We start from the raw sequence: 26,516 nt of genomic DNA, 5'->3' as shown, positions 1-26,516 counted from the left end.
TTAACTGACGTATGGAGTATTGCGACACTGCTCCATGTAGGCCATGAAAATAGAGAGAGGCAAACAAATCGTGGTCAAGGCCGAATTTGAACCGGCTTTCTGCATTAAAGTGTATGGGTATAAGAAATCTCAAGCAAGGGACTGGCAACACACTTCGGAGCCTAATAAAACGAATTCGCCAAGAAGCCTCAAAGATATCCCAGCGGTGGTAATACGACAGAGGTATACATCACCATACTGCCTCCGTAAAAGTTGAAATACAGTCAGAACATGGAGCCACAGCTCCAGCAAAGGGATGGAAGACCCTGATCGACAAGGCAATAGTAAAAATATACTGGTTTCAAAAGAGAGCGATGGAATAAATGGAAGGACACAAGAAGACTCTTCATAGGCAATAATTGATCTCCTGTTCCGTCAAGCCATGGGGCGAGTACAATTTGTATTTGTTGTTGCTCATCTGAACTGGTCAGCTCCAAAACAGATGGGAACATGGGAGAAGCTCACAAGTAGCCGGTAGTCATTCCCATACCTCCGCTTCAAGGTCTTCTTCAATTTTGCCTCATCAATCCATGGCGCATGAATCAGTTGGGGCTCGCCATATTGTTCACTATATGTAGACCTTGAAGTTGCCGAGCTGGGCCGCCTCGAAGACGATTGGCGTGTGCTTCTGTTGCTGGAGCTACTTGAGTCGCTCCGTTCCCAGGGTCTCCAGAAGAATATGTTCCCGTAGGTCATGATAGGATGGTGCTGTTTTTTTCCCAAATTCTCGGTGTGCTTAGGACATAAATCACATCACAAGTATCCGAAAAAAATGTGACAGAGCGCTCGACGTGCAATCGGGACTAGTATGGGTATGTCTCCTACCCCGATCTGCTCACAATACCTGCCCAATGTTATATTGAGGCCTACGGTTGAAATGCCGCTCTCTACAAGTTGAGGCTCTGCCACGTCAATATTAAACAGCCGGAGCGGGGCTAGATCTCTCGATCCTTGCCTACCTCCGGCCTGAGCAGCCAGTCTTCAAAACCGAACGAATTGGGTATTAGTGTTTTCCCGGACCGGTGTGAATGATTGTTACACAAGGCGCTCGTGGATGTGTCTATTGATGCAGCTACTGGTCTAGCCAGACCAATCGATTCAAAAAGGAACGGCTTATCTTGTGTGGGGGCGGAAGAGCCCATCCTTAGCAGAAGGTGCTTTAAAATCCGATCCAAGCATCGGAATTCGTGGACGTGCAACGGCGAGCAGTTGCCACGAGTCTATAATAGAAGCCTTTCCGGTCCCAAACATACGGATACAAAGTAAGGCAGCAAGTTGTCCTACACAACGATACTGTGCTTGGTCAAAATGAATACTAGAACGCGGTAACAAATGGTTCATCGCTTCGAACTGCAGCGCGGGCCAGAACCTGAGAATTCCACCACTGATGGGCTTAAGCCGGGCGCATGGGTCACTCAGCGCCATGCAGAAGGGCTGAGAGAGGAGAAATTGAGAAACAGTGGGGGTCCACGCACCATGGCTGGGGCCACATGCAAGTGAGCATCGCTTCGCCGCCAGGCAGGCTAAAAGGGCAGGAATGTGCGCACCGAGAGCTTGGCCAGTCGACAACCAAAAAAAAAAAAAAAAAAAAAACGGAAAAACCTCTTTTGCAAAGCCGCACACGGCTCTCTCCACCTTCCTCCGGACTCCAGCCGGCACCTCGATCTCCTGGGCCTTGAAGAGCCTCGAAAATCTGGCGATCTGAGCCGCTGAAGGTGAGCTGGGCACCTCGATACCTTGATATTGGGGCGGAAGCCGACAAACTTGTGTTGTTGTCTTGAGTCTAAAGACTGACAAATAAAGTTTCCCATAGTGTGCGATGTTGCACACACACAAATAACGCGATCCACACCATCCCATCCTACATGTGTTGAAGAGAGCCTGTTTGTGTGGACAGTCGCTGCGGGGCGGTCCTAGCTATCGTCTTCTGTTAGCTGCATGCAGTCAACTGCAGTTGATCATCACCACCGCCTTTGGTTGGCGCATGTGATGTTGGACGAGCCAAGGAGGGCCTCTGGCTTCGAGACATAATCAACTAGTCACATCTAGGGTGCCACGACAGTCCGAATACAGCATATACACCTATTTCTTATCACTCTCTGACCTGCTTCTTGATGCAGGCTGAGATGTCACATCATTCGGGACCGGAAAATGCCACCAACCCACCTCACATCGGTAATCAAGGACAAGCCATCCGGGACAGGATTACGCAGGCACTCCTGCGCGCATCGGAAAAGGACTGCAACGACTCTCGCAATCGTTTCATACCCCGAGCCGCTTTAATTGAAATAATCAATATCGAAGAAGTGGGAGAAATTCTGAATGCGAGGGAAGATGCGGATCGTTGGCAAGATGTGGCACAGGATATCTGTCCAGCCCACCAGGGATGCGCCTGCGGTTGGAGGTACTGCACGGGACGACGAATGATCTTCGCGACACTGCTGCTCTGCCGCAGAGAAGAGCTCATGCTATCCCGTTTCTATCTCGGAAATCCACAACTCTGCGATAAGGACCTGCCTCTCAACTCAGACTTCTTCAATAGTACCGACCTCAATGTCAGCGCAAGAGAGAGGGAGCTTTTTATATATACGCAGTGGCAAGTGTACACGCCATTTCTCACCGAATTTGGCACAGGAAACAACCAGGCAGTCGAAGAGCTTCCCATGGAGGTTTCATTGCCCTGGAGAGAAAAAGCAAGAATAGGAAAGCCCATCCTAGGTGAAGTGTCTTACGTGGAACGAATTGAGATCTATCCTGACAGTCATGACTTGGTGAGTTGAACTGTCATTGCCTTCCATAAACGACGCCCAGTCCTCATTCAATCAGACACAGGACAGCGACCAAGTTTTCGCTTTGAAGACCTTCGAGCAGAGGCTAGCTGCCGGACTATCAGAGGAGAAGTTTCAACTAGAGGTTCAGGCCAACGACGACGCGCCGAGACACAACCGCATCGTTCGCCTTCTCTCAGCATTCGCCTATCGTGACCGATATTACCTCTTGTTTCCTTTCGCTAATGAAGGGAGCCTGGAGAAGCTCTGGAAATCGTACACACCAGACGGAGTCATTCAACATGTCACGCCAGTGAGAGTAGCAGATTGGTATTCGGATGAATGGCTTCTTGGCGAATGCCTTGGGATCGCCGAGGCATTGGTGGCGACTCACAACCTCGCGGATGATCATCTTGAGAGAACGAACGCTCTGTTGCATGCGGACATCAAGCCGGAAAACATCCTCTGTTTTCGAGATTCTGGTTCCGACCAGTTCAGTATACCTGTGGTACTGAAGCTTGCAGACTTCGGGGAAGCTAGACGATTTGAGCCGAACGAGGATTTGAAGGCCAGCAAAGTGGCCCACGTTAAGACCTATCGACCGCCTGAGCACTATCCTGGAAGTCTCATCACACTCAACTACGATGTATGGTGTCTTGGGTGCTTGTTTCTGGACTTTGTCACCTGGGCAATATTGGGCCAGGATGGTATAGATTCCTTCCGAAAAATGCGTGAGGAAGAAGAAGACGACCCAGCCGTCACTGAGGCCCCTGGACAATTGATCGAGGATACGTTCTTCAAAATAGTCAAGCAAGAGCCTACGCCTTTCCTCTTTAACAGGCTGCGCTGGGGATGCAACAGGAAGTTGAAAGTCGAGTCGAGACGCGCCACAATGCGATATTCTCTGTGGGCTGGCTCGCATGTAAACATTAGCTCGAGGGTGAGGGATGCAGTTATTTCGGTAAGTGGAAGGCTCTAACCTTTTCAATGTTGCATGAAAGCAATCATGAATTTGACCTGACAATAATTCAGCATCTGAGGGCTCTACAACAACATGGTAGGTGCAGTGATCAACTGAAACAAGTACTCTTGTTCGTCGGAGAGAAAATGCTGGTTGTGGACCCTGGAGAACGCGCAAGCTCTCTCGAAGTACAAGAATTTTTCAGCGGCCTTGTAAACCATAGATGATACTTCAAAAGTCTCATGCGGCACTGTCAGCTCTTCACAGGTCTACGTTTGGTTTGACGATACAGACCATATAATATTCAAGGGACAAGAGAGCTGGAAAACAATTTGCAAGTCAAGTTCGGCTTTCGCAAAGAGTGCCGACAAAGTCTGAGGCAAGTCTTCGAATAATTTCCTTTACAATCCAGTCTGCTCTAAAGCCATCAAAGAAAATGCTGCAGCCACCGCCCCCCATCCCCTCTCGGCATGGAGAGCGTATGTTGAAAAATCACCATTTATTCTGGTTTACAAAAGATGGTCTCCGTCTCAGTGCACGATAACGCCCTTTGTTTGACTTTAAGCTCCATTATCCCTTTGACGGTCCCTCTCAGCCTTGATAAAAGCCTTGTTCACCCCTTCGATCTCTTCCTGCTTGGAAGTTAGTTGCATGTTTCACAAGTGGCCTTCACAGCACCCACCTTTTCGAGTTTTCGTGGCAGCTTCAGCCCAAGCTGACCGTCTTTCACAGGCTGAATGAAGACATAGCTTAGCTTTGATGCGAGGGCTAACAGGAAATGAACGACATACCTTCACGGTGATTTGATCATCCGTGAAACCATCTGGCAACCCCTTCACGTAAGTTATCAAGACCTTTGGGTCTTGATAACGGTGCTTGAAAATGTCCGAAGGCACGAATTCTACAGGTTTGGCCATGTCGTCTTTCTTTGCAAAACCGGCGTAGTGCAGTATCTTTTTGAAAAGTGCCATTTTGAACCGCAGACTTCAACGGAAGGAACACCGTAGGATTCGATATATATATACGGCGAGAGTGTTCGCGGTGCCCGACTTTCAAGATGAACTCGTGTCAATTTTGACCTAGACACAGCCCCAAGTAAAGTGGATAAACAGGCTGCGGCGATGACAAGGCAAACAGGCTCTCTCAGTAGGCAATTTTAGGCAGGCTGATGAGCTGTCTGGCTTCGACCTCCGATTTTTGTGTTTGAGGGACTAGTCCGCAGCAGTGAGGAAGTGCACTTCTCTCGCGCACAGCTGTAGAAGTTATTGACCCTCTGACATGGGTGGTGCCACAATGAGGCATTCTAGACGGAATCTTTAGCATGAACTGGGCGGTGTGGTATTAGTGGGTGGGCGTACAAGCCTCAGATAACTCCGTTGGTCTGCAGATGTATTTTTGTCATGCTTGCATGAGCCACTGCTTACTTGCAGATGCTCCTGGCTCTACGAGTGGTTGTTTATAACTGGGGTGTGCCTCATGCAATGCATGGCAGTCCGCGCCCGACTGCGCAATCTGTACAGGCCACATGATAACGTGGCCCGCTCTCAGAGGCCAGTCAGTTTGCTCAAGTACATGCTGAATGAGGCTCTCCGTGCCGTAATGGCCCCATCGGCCACCAAACTGGCCAAACCTCTCCACCTTCACTTAGACCGGATTACCCCAGTAATCTTTTGAGACATGCGAGAAACAGCCATGCATTCTCTTCCATCTTCCATACTTGTAGCACGATTCTCTTCTGAAACGGCTCATCAGCTCCATAGATACAATTCCCGGGCAATATAAGCTCAATTGACGATGGAGTGGCTTGATTCAACGACAGACTTCAAGAGGAAAGACAGGAGGCACTTCAAATTCGATCCCAGCCAAAGTTGCAGTATCCTTGCAATAAAGATCCAACAGAACAACCATGTTCGTCAGACTTGGAATTCGATCGCAAATTCTTCATGTAGCTTATTCAAGCATTCTCACAGGGCGAAATAGACTTCCAGCCTGAGAAACTCAGCACCGTGTCTGAATATGGCGCCTGGATTGACCGTGTAAGATCATTCAAGACTTCCTCGATCCAAATTTGTATGCTCACAAAGGAAAAATAGTGCCGGCCTTCCTCAAGAGGGCAGCATCGTCCTACCCTTCTGCTAGCCATGCACAAGCGGCTTGAGGGTGATCTCACAAACAGCACTTCAGTAGCATATAAGGAAGACGAATTTCACAATTTCTGCAGGAGCCTCTGCCAGCACAGAACGCTTGGTTCCATAATCGTCAGAAAGTCTACTGCTGTTCTCAGCTCCAGGTCGGTGACATGGACGGGCTCAGACGACTTTGGCCGCTCGACTGGTACGCCACTGATTCCTATCTCAAACAAAGCAAGAATCATGACTCCGATTGTTATTTACGTAAATTATTTCCCACAATGTGACAACAAGCTGATGGATTGATTATTCACAGTCTATCACTGCAAGTCAGACACTGAGTCCCTTGCCCAAGGCGATGACATTGTGTTGTCCACAACATGTTTCACCGATAAGCCCCTCATATTCGCGGTCATGTATGGCTGTACAGAAGACATCATGGAGGATACCGAGCTCTGGTTAGACAGATGCAAGAGTTTTGCATTCCACCCCTTAGTGCTCCCAATGATCTTCGTAGAGCATGAGCGAAAACGCCTGTTCAATGCGATAGACGACAGATCCACGGAACTTGAGGAAAGGATTCTGGAGCTGGAAACAAGAGTCAACAAGGAGGCCAAGAAGGAGGTGGATCAACAGGCAAAGAAAGAAGAAGCCAGACAGACAATGACGCAGAGAGATTGTGAAGCCATACAATTGTGGCGATCGATGAGTTCCCTTAAAAATGGACTTGGAAGCCTATATATGGAGCTCGAGTCAATGAGAGACCACCTGAAGACGCTGCCGAGATCCCCACCAAAGCCTGATCGGGAGTCCGGTAGCGACCAGGAAACGGACCAAGGGGCTGGTATGTACATCGACACCAAGTTGAAGGAGATGATGGCCGAGTTTCGAAGCAAAACCCGCAAATGCGAGGGACTTCTTGGTGCCATGACTCTTGCGACTCAAATGGTACGAGTATCTCTCACTTGCCTACCCTCTGCACATAAGCACCTAGAACTGATGAGTCACAAGGAATGGAACTATTACACAAGGCGTGACGCACAAGTCAATTTCAGCATTGCTACAGCGACGAAGATGGATAGCAGCCAGATGAAACAGATCTCTCTCTTGGGCATGATCTTCCTGCCTGGGACCTTCCTCGCGGTAAGTCACCCCTTATTTTAGGGAGAGCCAAAATCTGACCCGGAAACAGACATTTTTCTCGATGACTTTCTTCAGCTGGATACCGCAGGATAGTGCTCAGATCATATCGCCATGGCTTGGGTTGTACGGTGGATTGACCCTGCTGCTGACGTCAGGGACCATCCTGTGGTTCAGGAACTGGGCGACAACGGAGATAGAAGACGCAAAGGAAAATCTTCAGCAGGAGCTGGACAGGGACTCAGACTCGACTTTGTTTGGATCGAAGCGCAGTATACTTCGCTCTTCACTTTCCTTTAGGAGTAAGGACGTGGAGTTGGGTGAAATGAGTCCATGACCACCTTTTCAGACACAGGCACATCTAACATGATTTTTCTGCGGACTTGGGGCCGTTTAAAGCGCGCCAGATGCATTGCTAGGGTTCATCTTCACATAACCCAAGATTGTGACAGAATGCTTTAACACAATCATGACCAGGACCAGTCATTCCATCAAGCGATCAAACCGGGTTGGGGGTCTGAGACATCTGACATAGGAGGCATATTTAGTGGAAGGGATTCAATATCATTTCACTTCCGACACCAAGCAATTCCCAATGACTATGGGTAGAACCCTCCGTCGTCGCTCACCCCGCGCGTGCCGTCCATAGTCTCTGAGTAATACCCACAATTTCCCGTCACACAAGTCCAGAACGCCCTACCAGCCTTTTCGCCCTTATGCTGGCCAATGATGTCCAGCCTGGAGGGCAAGTCACAATCACATGGTGGATTTTCCATGGCCATGCCTTTGGTATCTGCCCAGCACACCCATCGAAAATCCCATGGGCAAGATGGACAGATGTAGTAGGGACGGCCGGCGTTGTTCGTGTTCAGAGGGCTGGCCAGCTTGCGAATGGCGGGCTGGTCGCAGTTTTGGCATGTGGGCTGGCGGGGGTGGACGCGGATTTCGTATTCAGGGAGGGTGAGGACGAAGATGGGAGACGAGGAGGACGGGTCTTGGGAGCTTGATTCGAGCTTGACGTGCATGGCTTCGGCCTGACAAATGTATTCACTTTGAACTACTGCAAGAACGATTTGCAAGAACGATTTGCTTGAGGGCTTTCGATGGACGATAATTAATTCAAGAACAAGAAAGAAATAGGCATTTAACTGAGATGGGTGTTGCATAGTTAAATGGGCGTCACGTAGTGGTTGTGTGCGGCCTCAAGATGTGGTCAACTTCGCCTCACCTGCGCCAGGTCCCAACGAGTGTCAAAGCATCTCGGGATATGCGGGAGGCCTACCAGCCTCCACCACCGCATTTTCAGTTAGGGACCAATAGTAGAGGCAAGGGTGAGCTGATGATGCCTGTGGTTCGCAGCAGAAGACACGGTACAATGCAAGCGACCGAGCTCTATTACTCCGAGGTGTTCTCCGTTTGCTCAGCGTGCTGAGGAGAACATGAGAGTTGTGGTTCATTGCGCTTGCTCCCTTTGCGTTTGCAGATGTCCCAGACAGTCCCTCAAAAATGCCTACGGAAAAGACCCGTATGGAGAAATTCCGACCACGATTCAATTTTTTGAAGAAGCTGATATCGTAGTATCGTACGATGCATCCAATTTCCATCGCTGCCTACTCATGAAGACAGCTCTTGAGGCTGGACCCGATTAGGGGTTCTCTCCTTTTCCAGTACAGGCACGATTCGCATAAAGAAGCAACACTCAGTATGCAGGAGTCCCTTGTGCGGAGGTATTCTGACTTTATTTCAGCTGGAGGCTATCATAATGATTGCAATTGATCATGGAATGTTGTAGATTGATGAGGAGTCAAAGCAGAGGTTACAAACGGACTGTGGAGGGTGAGATCCAAAGTCTGGGCACATGCAGATCATCCGCACCCGCAGGCAAACTGCTCCACAGCCCCTCTTACCCCCGCCCCCGCGACTTCCAGCGGCCTGTGGAACCCTGAACCCAGCCAGAGCTGGGCGGCAGGGCGGGAAGCTCGCGTCATGTTTAGCTGCCGCGGTTGGCTTGATCTCTAGTCCTCCAGTCTTCTCGGCTTGGGAACGATCTCCAGTCACTAACCGTGGACGCCTTTAGCCGACTCTGGAAATCTATTTTGTTTACGCTGTTCTCGCAGCATTCATCAGCCAGCCATCATGTAAGCCATGATACCACTGTCTCGGGACCCCTCTCAAACATGTCGAATAGAAGCTGACCCCCACGTGCCCGCGCTCAGGATCGACGCCTCGTCCCGGCTGCGGCGGGCAATCCACGCCAACGACGCCCTCCTCGTCAAACGCATCCTGCACTCGCACCCGAAGCTCCTCCACAACCCCGACACCTCCCCCGGCGGCCTGTCTAACTCGAACCTGCACCTCGCCGCCTCGTTGGGCCACCTCTCCATCGTCAAGCTCCTCCTCTCGCTCGGCTGCGAGGCCGACTGCCCCTCGCTCAACGACGACTACCAGACCGCCCTGATGCTGGCCGCCGGGGCGGGCCATACCGAGATCGTCCACTTCCTCAGCGAGCAGGACCCGGGCATCATCCTACGCCGCGATATCCGCGGCCGCGATGCCATTATGGAGGCGTCTCGCGGTGGCCACGACACGGTCCTGCAGATCCTGCTGACCTACGTGCCCTGCGGACCCGAACAGGCCGTCCGGAATGCAGACTCTGAGGGTAACACGGCGCTCCACTTTGCGAGTAGCAATGGCCATCTGCTGGTGCTTAGGACGCTCCTGGCAGCTGGCGCGGATGCGGAGAGGAAGAACATATGGTCCTGGACTGCTATTGCCTACAGCGCCACCGTCGAAGCCGAGGTCTACCTCAAGAAGCTCATTGTCGACACCGAGACAAAAAGGAAGATTAATCGGCAAGCTGATGAGTCAAGAAGAGGGACTGGGCTGAAGGGCGGGTTGAGGATGGTTGGGGACATCGAGGACTGAGGAAGACGAAACCGAGGTATCAGTTGCATGAGACCTTGTCCATGGCAGCGAATACGTCTCGCTCGACTTTCATCGTTCATTTACAAGACCAGACTGCAATGCTAATGCTGCTAATTGGTCAATCGACAACAGACGGCAGCTACTATCGAAAGTGACGGACACGGTCGCTTTGCCTGGGTGGCATGACTGGGATACTCGACATGACGGTGCGTTGCTGTATATTGAAGGGGTGCATTGGTGGCCAGGGGCCGAGTCGCCTCGCACTCCCTTCAACAGCAGCTTTAGCTTTGGATGTCAGCAGCCCGGGCCATCCCCGAGAGTACCACCACTGCGTCGCAGGCTATCAGCATTTCAAGTATAGATGCATCAGGCGTGGATATGTGGTGTTGTTCGCGAACACCTCTAGGCGGAACTCGATTTCCCATTTTGCATTGCGAGGCGGCAGCATATCAGCACGCCCTGAAAATATCTGGTTTGGGGAGCCAGGCCATGCACTACGTCAGCTTGAGGGCGAACATTGACCCCCCAAATCCCCAAACCTGGAATCTTGGAGGCAGGATTCGGCAGTCGGCATCTCCGACACAAAACCCGGTTCGCGCCGTCGACGCCGTCGCCACGCGGCCGCTGCACCAATGCTTATCTTTGGGCAGATAAGAGAAGTACCCGCTTTGGGCACAACTCCGTCGATCCATCGGTCTTGCAAAATTCTGTCCTGGCCCCAATCCTTAAATTAATTGCCCCAGGAGTCCTGTCATCTTTCTTCTTGCTCGTTCTTACGTGATATCATACCCTACGATGTGCTGAGACTAAACGGTGCGGGAAGCATCGCGTCTGTCTGAAAGACAAGAACAGAGCCTACACCAATCAGCCGATAGCAGGAACATCGTGTGTCGCGTGCCTAAGGCCCGAATCCACTTTACAAGTCGATGGCAGTTGCCCCCGAATTCACCCATGATCAGTCCAATGGCGGGCTCGAAATCATACGTCCTTCTCTCACTCAAGATGAGTTAGAGGACATCCCAGGCACTCGCCGCCTCTTCGACAGCGAGGGTCATACCCTCCTGTCCCTAAGCGGCGATGCTTCTTCGCTCAAGAAACACGGCGACATCGTCCTGGTCCCGCAGCCCACCGATTCGCCCAACGACCCCTTGCAATGGAGCGTGGCCCGCAAGATTTGGCACACTGCCCTTGTGTGCTTCATCACTGCCCTAACGGCCGCCACGTCCAACGACGCCGGCTCTGCCTCAGAGGGCTTCAACGAGGAGCTGGGCATCGATTACTCGTACTTCAACACGGGCGCCGGTGTCCTCTTCATCGGCATTGGCTACTGGGCGCTCCTGTCCTCGCCTGCTGTGCATCTCTACGGCCGGCGGCTGCTGTACCTGGTCTCAATGACCTTTGGCCTCATCGGCAGCATCTGGTTCGGCGCCGCCAAGAACGCCAATGATACCATCTGGAGTCAGCTGTTTGTTGGCGCGTCTGAGGCCGTCGCCGAGGCTGTGGTGCAGCTAAGTCTCATGGACCTGTGGTTCGAGCACCAGGCTGGTGCCGCCATCGGCGTGTACGTCCTGGCCACCAGTGTGGGAACCTACATGGGTTCTTTGATCGCGAGCTACATCTCCGAGAGCTTCCTCGGCTTCCGGTGGGTGGGCTACATGGGCGCCGCATTCTCGGGCGGCACGTTCCTGCTGCTCTTCTTCGGCCTGGAAGAGACAGGTTTCGACCGCGCCGGGTACACGACCATGCACGGCCTCAACGTCACCGAGCGAGTCGAACGCGCCACAGAGGAAACGACCGGCATCAACGAGAAGAAGCCCGGCGCCGGCATCTCAGGAACGGCGACGCCACCCGTGACCACAGACCTCGAGAGGGCAGGATCGCGCTTTGCCGAGCCCGAGAAGCAGAAGTCATACTGGCAGCGCATCCGTGTTATCACGCCAGCACGAAATCTGCGCGGCACGGGCTTCAAGCAGTACTTCAAGCGACTGTTCCATACGCTCAAGGTCTTCACCTTCCCGGCGGTGTGGTATGCGGGACTTCAGTGGGGCGCGCAAAGTGCCTGGTTGACCTTCTACCTCACTGTTGAGCAGGACACGTGGTACGACCCGCCGTACAACTACACGGACGGTGAGGTGGGCAACATGAACATCCCGACGGTGATCGGCGCCGTCATCGGGTGTTTCATCGCCGGCTGGGGCAGCGACTGGTTCACTCTGTGGCTGACGCGGCGGCGCGGAGGCATCATGGAGGCCGAGTGCCGCCTGTGGCTCATGATCCTCCCCACGGTCGTGTTCCCCACCGGCATGTTCCTCTTCGGCATCGGCTCCGGCCGCGGCTGGGACTGGCCCGTACCTTACGTCGGGCTAGGCTTCATCGGCTTCGGCTACGGCTGCGCGGGCGACTTGTCCATGGCGTACCTCGTCGACGCGTACCCCGAGATGGTCCTCGAGGGCATGGTGGGTGTCGCTGTTATCAACAATACCATCGGCTGTATCTTTAGCTTCATCACTAGCCCGTGGATGGACAACAGCGGCGTCGAGAACACGTTCATCGCGGCTGGTGTGCTGGCTTTTGCGGCGCTTGCCACGAGCTTGCCCATGGCTTTGTTCGGGAAGACGGCGCGGAGGCGCACGCGGGAGCGGTACAACTTGTTTGTGGCTGGCCGTGATGGGCTTGAGAGCTGACGTGGCTCTGCTGGCTAGTTGCGTGCACTTTGACTGAGCTTTTGCGTGTTTTGCAAGGCGGCAATGATCGTTGGCTTGGCGGTGAGGGATGTCTTTCCGCTATCGCACAGCGAATCTGAACCCAGTCTGGAGGAAGGTGGTGATATACCCAAGGTGCGATTTTGATTCTGATAGACGGACGAAAGCGTTTTTGACGCAGACCGTAAACGATAATTGATCAAGTACCGGTGCAAAATTTATCGTCCGATGACTCCATTTTTGTTGATATCTTTGGCTTGTTGACGATTGATATGCTTCACGTTGCGTCTCAACCACTTTGCAATCCATAACGTCTGCGTTACTGCCCTTAATCGTAATTGGGCCAGTAGAACAGGCCTCTTCTTCAAGAAGTCCCGAGACCAGCCAGACTTTCTCTTATTCTCCTACATTTCTTTGGCGTATCGACAACGCGGCAAGAACGGATCAAACCAGACAACCCCTTCCAGTCTAAAGCTTCCATGCCGCAACTGTTTGAAGACAACAACTTTCGTACATTGCTCAACAAATTTGGCCTTTACCGGTGAGCGGTCACCTGTCAAATTAAGGCAGCAGCACATAGCTACAATGTTCGTTGGCAGGGCGCTCCTCTGATAGCATTTTCCTTCCTTAGGGCAAGACTGAAAGCATCAAGATCCTGTCCACTGTCGCGACTACCCTCCTCCTCCTCCCCGACTCAAAAGAAACACTTTGACATAAAGTCCACAGAGCCTCACTCGAGATTACGGTACGAGGAAGTGAGAATCCGCAACGACCTCCCCACTTTGACCTCGTACCGAATCAAGTTAGAATAACGAGGGAGACTGGCGTTGGGAGAAGCACAACCAAAATCTGGAAGCCCGCCATCGCCATGTGCCGATACCTCAATGCCTGCGTATCAACATGCTCACGGATTGACCCAGCATCGCGAGACGCCCTGCTCTGGGTACTTGCCAGGCCTCTGATGAATAGGCAGACGGAGCAAAAGCATTCCAACAACGGCAACGGCGATTGGGACAGCTTCAGAGTCAGCATCAGCTTTTGCTCTGCACATGCAAACAGGAGTCCTACTGGCCACAGACAACTCTGTCATTTGGCTTGAGACAGTCATCGCGGGGCAGCAAACTTCAGCAGTCATTTGATGCAACCACGCCTGCGGCATTTGAAAAGAGTATAAGTAGCCTGGACATGCTGCTTCCTCGTGGCTCTGGACCAGACACCAGCCTCGACACATTACACCGTGAAAGCCTTTGACGCTTCCAGATGGCGGGGTTCTCGGCCAGGGAGTACATCCATCAGATAAGATGGATGAGCCAGCGACAATGAGAAGCATCGCCCTTCAACGATTAGCGGATGTTGACTTCCATCAGCCTCGTGCATGTCGACCACTCATCGAGCTTCACGCATGGACGGCACGCAGCTTCCTCAGTCGAGTTCACCAAGCCTAGACGGCAGAAATGTCAGCACTCGGTCCTTGCCATGATTTAGTATGGGTATTGCGCAGTTCATGTACAGGATGAGCTGCAACGTCGCTTGTCGCCTTGCTGGACTATCACCTCCGCTTTACCTATATGGCCCCCCCCCCTAGATGCTGTCTGGCTATACGCATCAAAACTTATGGCAACCCATGGACGTATTTGTGAGAGGCTCGGCTGAGACAGGCTCTGCTGAATACATGATTAAGTGTTCCTAGCTGCTAGGAGAGCAGTCTCTCGCGCCCATAATGTTTGCGAGATCACTCGGCGCCAACTTGCCGGACTCTGGAGCAACCGATGATAGAACGGGTGATATCGCCAGATAGAGAGATCTAGGTTTTGCGAAGATGCTTGGCCGGTCACAGAGAAGTTGCGGAGCAGTCGAGATCAGTAACGGCGCCGTAGGAGCCCGGTTCTCAGGCATTGTCATCGACGAAGACATGGTCTCTCTGGTCAAGCGAGCAGCGGCTTGGTGAATCGGCAGCAGACAAGGCAGCCCATTGGAGCCCGCCACCCTGGCCGCTAAACTGAATCATCAGGTTCAGGACGGACAAATTATGGTCAGGTCTTCCAGCTCAGCATCGCCATCAGCTCGTGTCTTGTGTTGGGGGAAGCTCGATGACTGTCCAGCGACAGTGACTGTCACCAGCGTCCAGCACTCTGTGCATATAACCGGATTGATGCCCCTCCTAAATCGACACTACTCTGTTCTTGAATCCTTACCCACCAGACTCTGCCACTTCGTCAGCTCTCTGAGAGCACTGGTACTGCATTCCATCTCGAGAATACCACTTCTCAAATCGAGCAATCGTCAGGCCCGTCTGCACAGATTTCCTACGGAAGAGCCCCTGATTCCGAGTTGAGGCTACGATTGGAACTTAGGTCTTCCCGGCTCATGAGTCCTGTCGCGAGTCAACCATCAATCTCGTCACAGGTGAGTGACATCGAAAGAGTCAAGCCAAGTCTGGAATTCACCTGGTCCAGCACGAGGCCTGTCAATGCCCTAGAGCGGTACCCCAATGCCTCCTTCGGACCGCAGAGGAGACGGATCAACACCATCTAATTACTACGGACTTTTACCCTACCCAGCCGTAAGGCTCATCATCGGACAGCACTTCGACGAAGATCTGGAGACCGGCTCTTGGGCTTTGTTCGTCGCGGCCGCTTTTTACGACATTGAGAATCGAAGACTCTGGCAGACGGAAATCCTCGTGGGCCAATTCACCTATTTGAACCAGCCTGTCTGGACTCCCCAGAACGACCGAGACTTTGGTGTGGCGACTCCGCGGACAGCTGTGACTCGTGGGTGCTCCCTAATGCAATTGACATGATCTTTCGCCGCACAATGACTGGCAGAGCCTGACAGTCATACTTCACTTCACTTTCTGAACTGATCCTAACTGGTGGCCTTCGAGCTGCCCTTCTCTCCTCTTCCCCCTCTAATATAAATACCATCCAACTCTTCAGACTCGAGTTCCAAACTTGACCATCCAACTCCTTACTCTTTCAGTCCCTAGCAATCTAGCAAGCAATTACCCATAAACAGGCTGCATCGAAACATCCTGACGCATCATTGCATCAATTCACAGGTCACTCGATATTCACTCCTCTCACAGCATCCTTTTACCAAAGATCCCAACCAGCGTCCAACCCTGGGTACTCTGTTGTTGGCCATCACGGTTCTTGGTCATCCCACCGAGCCACTCGATTCCCTCATCCGCCATACGCGCACTAGCTTAACACGACGTACGTTTATCTCATTTCTACCAGCCTGAAGCAGTTGTCCACACGGCTTACATTTGTTGACTCGAAAAGCATAGAACTAGTCCAACAATCACTGAACCATGCCTTTCTTCGGTGCCGGTCGAAACACGGCCTATGGCCCCGACAGTGGCCCTCCACCCCCAACTAGTCAGAACCCATATGGATCAGGCTTTGGGTTCGGCTACACACCACAGCCTTACGGCTACTATCCACAGCTGTACCAACAGTACCAACATTATTACAATACTTATAGCCGCCCCTACAGCATTGCAGCGCCAGGCGGCTATGTCACAAACGCGGTGAACCCGACGCAGTACCCTGCAACAAATCAAGCCCCGGCCGGAAACCCGGTCATCAACCCCTCGATACCAGCTGTCAACTTGACCAACTCCACCGGCGGAGTAGGATGTGAGCCGGGGTACAACTACTTCTTTCCAGCAGAGCACACTAAGATTCATGTCTTCAAGACCAACGACACCCCACCATGGCAGCTGCCGGTGAACTTCACCGCTCCCTTTCATGCCTGCCATGTCCCTACCAACACCACTATCGGCCAACTGCTCAAGGGCTTCGGAGCATGCAACCCCAATCCGGAACTCAACAAGGTGATCGAGGTCCACCAGGGCGGCAACGGGCGCTGGTACAAAGGAATGTCATTCAGGGGGGATGACAAGGATGCTATGAAGCAGACCATCAAGGAGGTCGGTTGGGACTCGTCCCGAAACGGGCTGCGAGGTGGAAAGCCCGTTGTGCACTTGTACGTTGTGAAGGGCTGAGGGTTGAGGGGGAAGAGTCTGTGAGCTTTGTTTTACTTTTCTTCTTGGGAGTTCATTGATTTCTTTCCTGTGTGGATATTTCGATTGGAAGGGAGACGGTGGTTCAGAATTGCCAAGAGCACAGTTTGACAGACGGATAGGATGAGGAGTGGTCCTTCTTCCGCACAGTTAGTCGAAATTCGGGTTGTACATCACTCAAGCAATGGGAACGAGCGGTGGTTTTATGAAAATTTTGTTGAGTGTATGGGGGTCGATCCCACTTTTTCAAACAGCACCGGTGTCCTGACATGTGTCCGTCCTTTTGTGACCCTGATTTGTGCGGCTCATCGCAAGGACCCCGCGAGTTCTTAAAGACCTAGAAGCCCTACACGGCGGAGGTAGTCTCAGTACATGAAGTGTTGACAGTGGGTTGAGCCGCCGCTCTTGTCACAAAAGAAGCTTTAGGACAGCTTTCCCGTTCCCTGCCCATGGTACATAAACATTTAGCTAATGCCGTCATAGATAGGTCTCTAGAGTAACTAAGTTTCTCTTCTGGGAACTAATTCCTATTTATATCCAGCCAGTTTCAACACAATTATTTCATGTATTCAGTGCTTGAAAGGGCCTCCTAGCTTAACACAGCATTCATTGCAGCTTCTGTTTGTAGTTTTTCCTCGTCCAATATTTTCGTGTATCTCATCAATTCTGATATGGCTCATCATATGCTTGGCCATTCGGCACTACCTACCGTGTCTAGCAGGTGCATGAGTTCATTTTTCATCCTGCATAAACCTGTGGCAGTAATCTCTAGCTCGTGTTCTATGGCATGAATATCCTAGTCGTCTCCAAGTCTTTCACCTAGGCTCGTTTAACTCGCATTACAGGTCCGACGTACTCATGCCTTGCCTTCACCACGTAATGAACAAGAGCAGCTAGCAAGACACAACAAAGCGCAACCGAGCTCCAGTTGAGGTTGAGTGGTGTCACTGGTTGTGCCAATGGCCAGCAATAGAAAAAGAGGATCGGAGCCAGGAATGCCAATGCCGCCAGGTTGATGGCAAGACCATATCTGCCGAGAGACCATCGTCGCGGGGGTAGCGGCGCGCCCCTGAGGCGCCTCCAGATCAGACAGATAAGGGTGATCACATATGAAATGAGGAATGCGGCGCCGCCCAGAGAGTTAATAGCATTGAGTGCGACTGTTGATCCGAGATTGATCAGAGATAGCAGCGCGGTGACAACGACGGTAAGGCAGACCGCCCGCAATGGGATGTTCCACCCTGGAGTCACATGTGAGAGCCACGTCGAGCCAGGCAGGCCGCGGTCTCGGGCGAAGGACCTGAGTGGCATCAGCAAAATTTCTAACATTTCAACGCGCGCGTTGTGTTAGCACGTACCAGAGCTGCCTTGAAGATGTGGCGACCTCGTTGATCACGCAGCATTCGACCAAGGTGATCAATATCGCGGCCATGACACTACTACCAGCATAGCTTTGAGTTGCGTTGTAGAAGAGTTGAATGTACGGTTGCCCGGTCCTCGTGTTTAAGAGGCTTTCGACATCGCCCAAACAAAATATCAGAGCTGTGCCGATGATGAAAAGTGTCATCACATTATAAATTACGCTCCATGTGATGGCTATCGGGATAATTCGAGAAGCATCTATGGTCTCCTCGGCTTCCGTGGTAATAGTGTCAGCTTTCTTCTGAGCTGTCTGGGAAAGGACAATGATCGCACATACACATATGCGCGATACAATCGTATCCAGTGAGGAGGCCGGCAAAGAGAGTCATGCCTATCATGGACGAAAGGCCCACATTTCCCCAGTTACCGTTGTCACTGAAGGTGAGTAAAACATCTGAGGGGTTTCCACGGTCGGCCGTTAGCCATAGAGGGATCACAATGGCAAATATTCCGCCAAAGTGTAAAGCAAACAGCAAGTACTGGATGGCGGGCAGATGACTGGACAGCACCGTGTTCATCAGCACAGCGAAGCTTATGGCGGCTATGGTGAGAAGTGTGCAATGCCACCTCTCAAAGACATAGTCGGGGTTGTTGAGCGCGATAATGCCTTGAATAATCATGCCAACTACCAGGCTAGATCCAGCCAGGTAGACTTGCCAAGCTATCACAATCAACCAGCCGACGGAATAGCTTAATCCTCTCTGTATACTCCGCGGCGCCAATTCGGACACCCAGTGATACTTTTTATACCGGGAGAATTGGATTAGCTCATGATTTTGACTTCGAATTCTAGCGAATACTTACCTGTCCACCGGAAGTTGGACACATGCTAGCTACCTCCGCCAGACTGGCGTAGATCAGAGAAAAGCCTATGGCGCCGACGACCAAACCCCAAAAGATCGCTGCTGTCCCTCCGTCAATCAGAGCGTACGCAAGGAAGATCGGCGCAATTTCCCAGCTGATAACCGCTATGGAGGAGAACCCGAGCATTGGGACCAAGCGATAGTTCCGTCGGAGGACTTGCTTGACGCCCAGGATATCCATGTCATTCTGGTCGGCAGAAGTGCCTCTGTATCTCTCCTTGACGATACTTGTCTCATCTTGATTGGAGTCGACACCGGCGTCCTCAGTCATGAAGGTCTCTTGCTTAGCCATATCGACAGGGTTCGGTAGAAAAAGAAATTCTGCGTGGAAGACAGCGAGTGAATCAGTTCGGAAAGGAGGTGGCGAGCTGCTCTAGAAATGGGTGGAGTCCAGACTTAAGGAATGCAGGTATCGATATAATGTCAGAGTTGCACTGCTTGCTCCTGCAGCTGGAACCTGTCGAATTGCAATAGACCATTCGTAGCACGCTGAGGCGCTTATCTGTAAGCGAGCTCGCATGATTGTGGTTGTGGTACGCTGGTCGTGTAGATCGAGGTACGATCTCATAGCTAGGAAGCCCGTTGACCACTAGAAACGGATCCAAATGTGCTTTTCGGTTACACGAACAGCATGCACACATACATACACAATTCTAGGCTAGAGAGCCGGATTGATGAAGGGTTTCCCGGGTATGGGTCCCGAAACCAAGGGGTAGGTTCACCCCACCTCCTGTATAATATAGAACAGCATGTCTAGGTTGCATCTAGAACCTATCACAGGCTTTTATATTTACTAGGTCGTGCAGTGTTTCATTGCTTACTTCTTGTCCTAACAGGTCGCATTGCCAAGATCAATCGTGGATCCTTCCTTGCCACGCTGAGGCTTTAATCGACAACTGGAGGAGGAAAAGATGGCGGCAACTACATGCAGCTCACTGTTGCATTGAGCCCATCTGCAGGCGGCCACGTCCGAGACACCGAACGCATTATCGCCGATGGCGAGCCGCTCTGCCGCTGAAGCGCATGTCTTAGACAACACAGCCATTCATAAGCTTTCATAGGTCCAGTGTTGATCAAATACTGAGGCTTGGGAAGAGAAGGAGTACTGAAGAGTCGGCACGCAAAATTGATCTGCCACAGTCTTAATGGACTCGCTTTGACAGTCGAGGGAAGCTTTCATGCGTTGACACAGCGGTGCTCAGAATTATGGTCCGGTCTCTCAACTAATTCCATTTCACGTGTCGGCCTCTCAGAAACGCTTACTCCCTATGAGACCAATCCGCACCGCATATGACAGAAGGGAATGAGGTTCCTGACTTCCTCAATCTCTTAGTCCGAGAAGAAAATAATCAGTCGCGCTGCACACCATGCGCCCCATTGTATGCGACGTTAATCTCGTCATTCACAGGGTATAGGTAATCGTGTCGCGGGGAGGCAAGTTTATACTCATCACGCAGTCGCTGGTAAGCAAGCTGTGCAACGTATTTCTTGGCACGCCTACCCACTGTGTTGTGCAGAGGGTCATGAACGCTGTATGAGAAAATTTCTGTGTTATTCGGGTGTCCCAAGGAGTAGGCGACCAAGCCGGCCTAGGTCCGACCCGTCAGTACGTGAGTGCGAGAATCAGCGTGTGATATTTTGAATTTGATTTCACTCACTACTTGAGCCGCAGCGAAACTCGTTCCGTAAAGGTATCGTGTCTTGTTGGTAGCGATGTCGTATCCTAGTATCTTGCTCGGAGCGTAGATCGAGATGGGGCGGTACGGATCATCTGGTGAGGACTGGGGCCGTAGACGGCCTTCCTCGTCGGTTCCTCCGACCAAGATTACAAAATCTTGATAGATAGAAAGTGATTGTGGAAAGAGTTCCCTGAATATGAATCGAATCAGTGGAGGTCCGTAATTCTTAATTGAAGCTCAGATGTCGAGAGAGGGCTAGACAAGAGCCGGTTATATGGGCAAGGAAAACATACGATGTGTAATAAGGATAGTCATCGCTCTTCGCATCGGGCCCCGAGTCTTCCTTTCCTTGGCCATGGCCAGAATCGCCTCCAGGGAAGACGACAGACACGCCGTGAGCGTCGAGCTGGCTCAATGTGGAGTTCATATCCCGCTCGAACAATTCGAGCTGATCGCTTCCCCAGTCATCACCCATGTTTCGAATCACTAAGCTGAATGGAAGCAGAACAACAGCCTTTCCAAGAGAGACTTCTTGGCCTCGAGTGTCTTGCATCCTCTTGATCACAAACTGGAGGGAAGCAATGAGCGCCTGCGGATACACTGAAGATCGGCCACTCGCGTCTACCTGGCCCTCACGGTTCAATTTGATCTCAGTTGCTTTGATCAGAACTAGGTTCGCCCGGGGAGCAACACCAGACTCGCAGCCCGCCGCGGCGATGGCCACATGGGTGCCGTGTCCATGAATCAAGTTATCTGAACCAATACCTCCGATATCAGCCATGTCGTCTGGCGGAAAGTGAACGCCAACCTCGCGCTCGCGGTCAATAAGCATCTCGCTCCGAATTTCTCGTGGAATGGCATACGTCTCGAACCATCGTCCATGGTCAGTGCAAAATTCGTCTTCGTAGTTTGCAGTATTGAAGCCCGAATCGACAACGAAGATGGTGGTTCCTGCACCCGCGCTCTCATCATAGATGTACTGAGTGCCGGGAGTTGGATTATTGAGATTGCGAGCGGCAGAAATGACAGTGAGGTAGGATTTGTCAGTATCTCTTGTTACCAGAGATCCAGTCATCTCGATTTTCGTGGCCGCCGAGCTGGCAACTGTGGTGGGTGTATCGCTGACAAGATCGGCAAAAGTCAGGGGTGTCAGGATCATGAGATAGGCGAGCAACACGCCTAGGGCGTTGAGAGCAATCATGTTGACTTTGAAATTTCTGCTGGACTTCGTCAGATTTCTCAGCAGCGGCTTTGGGGAAGTCTTCGATGTGCGACTGATGGCTTCGGTCTGACGACGTGCATATGGAACTTACGTTTTATGGATATCTGTGATTGCTGATGCGACCAAGAGAATGCCCAATGTTGGATATTTGCCACTTCACTTGCAAGGAGTGACTCGCAGCTGATTCATCTGAAAAGGGTGAATTGTAGCCATTTAAATCCTAAACCAGCCCAAACGAAAGCTTTGCAGGTGCTTTTTCAAAACTGTCTGATACTGTGGGTAATTGTATGTACAGAAGGGCTCGCCGAATTGAAGAATGAAGCCGAGCTCAATTTATGAGCTACTCAATAGTCCATGGTAAGTACAAGTCAATTTCATCTCGGCACCATTATTAAAATACTTGAGAGCACCCACGACCGCAAACACCGAAGTCCGCAATATTTACCGCAGACCTTTAATTATCTCTTTGTACTTAGTATGAAGTCTAATGAGCGAATCTGAAGTCCTTCCTTTTACTGCCTGAGTCCTTCGTAGTGGAAAGATACTGTATCTGCTCTTCTTTGGTCATAGCATTCCACTCTTGATCGCGGACCTTGTTCCGCCAGACATAATACAACTTGGTAAGAAGGTAAAGAACGATATTCATTGCGCAGACACCAATCAAGGCACGGTTTGCTTTGCGATCTGTTTTCAAAACTCAGCTTTGATGATTATATGCACGCGGCATAGGTATGAGTGTATGGCAGACACCTACAAAAAGGACGATCGGAACTTCGGTAGACGTTTGAGTAGACTATTCCACTAACTTGGACAAACATACTGAGAATGGTCAGCACAAGCACTACGCCAATGTGGCAGTCAGATGCAGACTCACTTGTAGAGAGCAGCTGAAACAGTTCTGGCTCTGACAGTGTTGGAATTACGACTGCACCAGGCAACCTGCATTGCATGTGCTGATGAAAGGTCAGCGTTGCAAGCCAAAGTTTTCAGTCGTGTTGAGAGCATACCTGATGGGAACGATAAGAGGACGGTTAGAATTGCATAGCGTGCCCATGCGGACGAGGTGTTTGGTAGTACAGCCAAGGCGATCATATTTGGTAGGACCCAAAATTGACAGAGCACTCCGATGAGGCCTCTCTCATTGTAACGCTCCGAGTAAAATGTCACGATCATCATCTGGGATTTGGTTCAGCAGGTTGAGCCTCGCAGCGAGTACCATCGCACAACTCACAGTGATGGCTCCGAAGAACTGAGTGGGGATTGTCAGCAAATTCGAGTCAAACGTGCCGAAACCAAGGTTTCTGAGCGTGAGGGTCAGGTATTGATCAGGAGGACCTGTCGGGATCTGGAAGCATAGGCCGAGGATGTAGACAGGCCAGAGGTCGAAGTCCGTTAGCGACTTCCATAACAATTTGAGGCTGACAGCTTGCCGGTTATGCATGTCTCCCTTGGAAGGGTCGTCCCTGAGGATGCGGTTCACCATGATGACCTCCTCTCGCTCAGTGAACCAGCCCTTCGGCCGGTACCAGGACTTCGTTTGCGTTGGTGAGGGAGCCATCATGAACCAAGACCACACGCCGATGGTGAGTGTCAGGATCCCTTCGAAGAGGAAGAGCCAGCGCCAGCCCTCGTATCCATGGTAGCCGCGCAGCCGTAGCAGTCCGAAGGCGAGAATTGGGGCAACTATGTCAGTCACCCGCAATGATGTCCAGAAAAGGGCAAGCCGGAAGGGTAGTTCGGTGCCTTTGAAGAAGTAGGACTTGAATGATCAGGAACCGTGCAAAATTACGAAGCGGGATGAAGCTTACCAAATATAGGATAACATCCGGGATGAAGCCGCCCTGAAGCAAGCCCAGAAGCGCTCGACACAGGAGGAAAGATGGCCTGCCGCTGAGCCAGAACTGTGACGCCGCCACAACTGACCAGAGACACATTATCGTAGGGATCTGCAACAGTCAGTCCGTCGTAACTTTCGGATCGTAATTCTGAAGCGTACCCATCTATCAGGACCTGTATTACTGTTAGACGCATGATTGCCAACTGTTTGGAAAATTCGAACGCACCCAGTTTCTTGCTGATCAGCTGCGAAGGGAGCTCAGCGCATAAGAAGGCCAGTCTGAAGACTGTGTTGCCCAGATTGTAGTCTGCCAAAATTAGTGTCATTTGAAGTATTCCCCGATACACCGTCTGGAAGATACACACCATCCGTATTGAGTCCCAAGTCTTCGAGGAAGTTATCGGTGTTGGCCTGACTTAAGTTGCCTCTGTCGAGATCCAAGCCAAAAAATGCAATACAAGCCCAGAGTGTGATCTTCCAATCAATTTTGTTGATTAGAGGCTGGAAAGAGGCTATCAGCTACGTTGTACCTGTCCGTTCTGCCGGTTCAAACTCACTAGCTCCTCTCTCCATGTCCATCTTGCCTCGGGATCGAAGCGATGCAAGTTCTCGTAGCGTGCAGTAGGTGTGAAATATTGTGCCACCAACGGGTCATCGTACACAGACGGCTGGGTAGCGATCTCGTCCAGCTGCTTGTGATCCTTCTTCCGGAACAATGTCAAGATAGGGAGGACTGGCGGGTTGCTCGACTGCAGCCGATCTGCCAGTATGCGCTCTCTAATGGCATCGACTTCGTCCCCGGATTCTGTTTCTGATTTATCGGCCGGTTTACCTGGAGCAGCCGCCGCCTTCTGGTCAAGACCAAGAGTGCTTTGAATATTAGCATTGGCTGTCATCGTGTCTCGCGAGGGAAAATGGCCTGAACTGAGCTCGACACACCTGAGCTGGCTCAGGAGAGGAGTGGTACTGATATATCTCATTCTCTGTACCTTGCAGCACTCATCGATAATACACCCTCACCAGATATCTTTACCGGTGCCGTGGGTCTGCCACATAATTGGTGACCATAATGGTGAAATGCTTGGTGCAATTTCGCAATTGGGTATCTGAAGCCTTTTACCCATTGGACAGGCTTGGTATGACGCAGAGGGGGGATTAACGGCGGATATTGCAACTGCATGGTGCTGTCTTGGCGATAGTTGTAAAGCTGTACCGAATATGGCGTGATGGCATATGGTGGAGTTGGGATTCGGAGACGGCTGAGATGTGATAGTTCTGCTTCCAGCGGATAATGGAGCTAGTTTTGAAGCTGTTCAGCTCTCTTCTCCGTTACCACTCATTCTCGTGGACATTTATAAGCCCGTAAGAAATTTCATGACGCGAGACCACAAGGCATAACGAAATGTCCTTGGCGACGGCATCGCGACTTGGCCCATAGCGGAGGGCCGTGGCTGAAATAAATTACAGCTACGAAATAGCCCCAAGCAAGACGGAGTTCCGCACGCCTACGATAGAGCTGAGAGGGTTGGATTGAATCTTTTTGCCAATCCACTTCAGATGTCGACTATGTCACGTATTTTATTCCATGTATTTCGAGTCATGTCCTAATTATAGACATTGATGAGTTGGGTAGGTAGGATAGTTTCAGTGTGTCATTCCATCCTGGCGACTGTTCGGATTCAGGATGGCTATTGTCAAGTCTTCCGGCCCGTAAAAAAATCGAAACGTCAAGTACAGCTTTCTTATTATTCAAAAAGCTGTAACATCCTCAATCCACGTGGACATAAATGTGTAGTCGGACCGGAATCCGGGCAGTTGAGTCACAGTGGCCAATGTGCGCCATACGAATTTGGGCCATGAGATCATATGAGGATTATTCATTTACTTACTATTTTTGTTCATAATTCTTTTTTGTCTTCGTACTCCTTTGTGTTCTTTTTTGGTGTCCTTGTTTGAGTAACAAAAGAAAATGGAGGCGATGAAAGTACTTACAAGAATGAAAATCAGCACAATTGCTGAGCCTGGTAACAGTTGGGTCACCTTCCGCTGATAGGCTTGACAAAGATCCCATCAAGCCCACTTGCAGATCACCCGGACAGGGCGGCCGAAAGAAGCGGCGAAGAACAGAGTATGGAAGAATTCGAGGCTTTCGGGCTTCAAAAACGCTCCGCCTCTTTCGACGCAAAATCTCACTTCTTCCCGGTGCAAGTTTCTATGGATGAAAGGTCTTAGATAAGACGGTTCCCAATAGTTGCTCTCCAAGTACGTAAGAGTCATCTTCGCTGATACTATGAGCTCCTGAATAGCATGCTCGTATTCTTCACTCCCTAAATGGAGGGCGATGGGAATCAGAGTCGGCTTGTGTTTGTCGTCCATGTATGGCACGTGCAATCTCAAACCTTTATTCGTTGCTTGAAGAGAGATTTTAGCCACTGGGACCTTTGGTTCAGGGGGAGTCGTCTTACGACCGAACAGATTGCTGAAAAATTTCTTCATGATGCAGATGATGCGGCGTGTATATGCTTGACCTGTAACACGTTTGTTGTGAAGTTGTTCCGTCGTTCCGTTGACTGAATCAATGGTCCAGTGATGTTTGTGTGGAGACCAGGGTGATGATTACGGAAGCGGTGCCTACATAGCTTATATAGTAACTTTTTGTGCAAGCTCTAACGGAATACTGTGAACAATGCCATTATTACAGAAGTAAAAGCACAGAAAGACCCAGGCGACGGGAACAAACTCGAGAGGCTCCTCCATTTTTCGCAAAGAACGTATGTTGCCTCCTTGCGACAAAGAGTA

At 51.1% G+C, this 26,516-nt stretch overlaps 9 protein-coding genes across 9 annotated transcripts; 5 read left to right on the top strand and 4 right to left on the bottom strand.

Moving 5' to 3' along the window:
- Positions 1-2,153: 2,153 nt before the first annotated feature.
- On the top strand, positions 2,154-4,146 carry J7T55_009934 (uncharacterized protein; the record flags this gene model as incomplete). The annotated part of the gene is made up of 4 exons (XM_053143900.1): positions 2,154-2,810; positions 2,872-3,768; positions 3,840-3,956; positions 4,036-4,146. 4 exons carry the CDS (start codon positions 2,154-2,156, stop codon positions 4,144-4,146), a joined length of 1,782 nt encoding a protein of 593 aa, XP_052993452.1.
- Positions 4,147-4,328: 182 nt separating this feature from the next.
- J7T55_009933 (uncharacterized protein) lies at positions 4,329-4,739 on the bottom strand (the record flags this gene model as incomplete). The annotated part of the gene is made up of 3 exons (XM_053143899.1): positions 4,329-4,400; positions 4,451-4,501; positions 4,560-4,739. 3 exons carry the CDS (start codon positions 4,737-4,739, stop codon positions 4,329-4,331), a joined length of 303 nt encoding a protein of 100 aa, XP_052993451.1.
- Positions 4,740-5,562: 823 nt separating this feature from the next.
- J7T55_009932 (uncharacterized protein) lies at positions 5,563-7,374 on the top strand (the record flags this gene model as incomplete). Its single annotated transcript, XM_053143898.1, has 6 exons — positions 5,563-5,676; positions 5,739-5,804; positions 5,862-6,102; positions 6,214-6,845; positions 6,909-7,040; positions 7,090-7,374. The coding sequence occupies 6 exons, from the start codon at positions 5,563-5,565 to the stop codon at positions 7,372-7,374; spliced, it is 1,470 nt and encodes a 489-aa protein (XP_052993450.1).
- A 262-nt stretch (positions 7,375-7,636) lies between these two features.
- On the bottom strand, positions 7,637-8,062 carry J7T55_009931 (uncharacterized protein; the record flags this gene model as incomplete). Its single annotated transcript, XM_053143896.1, has 1 exon — positions 7,637-8,062. The coding sequence occupies one exon, from the start codon at positions 8,060-8,062 to the stop codon at positions 7,637-7,639; it is 426 nt and encodes a 141-aa protein (XP_052993449.1).
- Positions 8,063-8,741: 679 nt separating this feature from the next.
- J7T55_009930 (spherulin-1b precursor) lies at positions 8,742-9,962 on the top strand (the record flags this gene model as incomplete). Its single annotated transcript, XM_053143895.1, has 4 exons — positions 8,742-8,764; positions 8,966-9,020; positions 9,115-9,175; positions 9,229-9,962. The coding sequence occupies 4 exons, from the start codon at positions 8,742-8,744 to the stop codon at positions 9,960-9,962; spliced, it is 873 nt and encodes a 290-aa protein (XP_052993448.1).
- A 926-nt stretch (positions 9,963-10,888) lies between these two features.
- J7T55_009929 (uncharacterized protein) lies at positions 10,889-12,646 on the top strand (the record flags this gene model as incomplete). Its single annotated transcript, XM_053143894.1, has 1 exon — positions 10,889-12,646. One exon carries the CDS (start codon positions 10,889-10,891, stop codon positions 12,644-12,646), a length of 1,758 nt encoding a protein of 585 aa, XP_052993447.1.
- A 3,334-nt stretch (positions 12,647-15,980) lies between these two features.
- On the top strand, positions 15,981-16,676 carry J7T55_009928 (uncharacterized protein; the record flags this gene model as incomplete). Its single annotated transcript, XM_053143893.1, has 1 exon — positions 15,981-16,676. One exon carries the CDS (start codon positions 15,981-15,983, stop codon positions 16,674-16,676), a length of 696 nt encoding a protein of 231 aa, XP_052993446.1.
- A 786-nt stretch (positions 16,677-17,462) lies between these two features.
- Positions 17,463-21,859, bottom strand: J7T55_009927 (uncharacterized protein; the record flags this gene model as incomplete). The annotated part of the gene is made up of 9 exons (XM_053143892.1): positions 17,463-17,474; positions 17,538-17,994; positions 18,053-18,329; positions 18,394-18,856; positions 18,921-19,300; positions 19,916-19,993; positions 20,346-20,568; positions 20,638-20,848; positions 20,952-21,859. The coding sequence occupies 9 exons, from the start codon at positions 21,857-21,859 to the stop codon at positions 17,463-17,465; spliced, it is 3,009 nt and encodes a 1,002-aa protein (XP_052993445.1).
- A 505-nt stretch (positions 21,860-22,364) lies between these two features.
- J7T55_009926 (uncharacterized protein) lies at positions 22,365-24,785 on the bottom strand (the record flags this gene model as incomplete). The annotated part of the gene is made up of 11 exons (XM_053143891.1): positions 22,365-22,564; positions 22,635-22,699; positions 22,755-22,833; positions 22,888-23,056; positions 23,112-23,639; positions 23,689-23,826; positions 23,877-23,890; positions 23,944-24,024; positions 24,083-24,218; positions 24,275-24,587; positions 24,751-24,785. 11 exons carry the CDS (start codon positions 24,783-24,785, stop codon positions 22,365-22,367), a joined length of 1,758 nt encoding a protein of 585 aa, XP_052993444.1.
- Between the last annotated feature and the right edge of the window lie 1,731 nt (positions 24,786-26,516).

The sequence above is a fragment of the Diaporthe amygdali genome (genome assembly GCF_026229845.1).
Source record: "Diaporthe amygdali strain CAA958 chromosome Unknown NODE_15_length_991109_cov_64_707514, whole genome shotgun sequence".
Taxonomy (NCBI): domain Eukaryota; kingdom Fungi; phylum Ascomycota; class Sordariomycetes; order Diaporthales; family Diaporthaceae; genus Diaporthe; species Diaporthe amygdali.
Note: the sequence above shows the minus strand (reverse complement) of the source record. Positions and strands in the feature narration are given on the sequence as shown.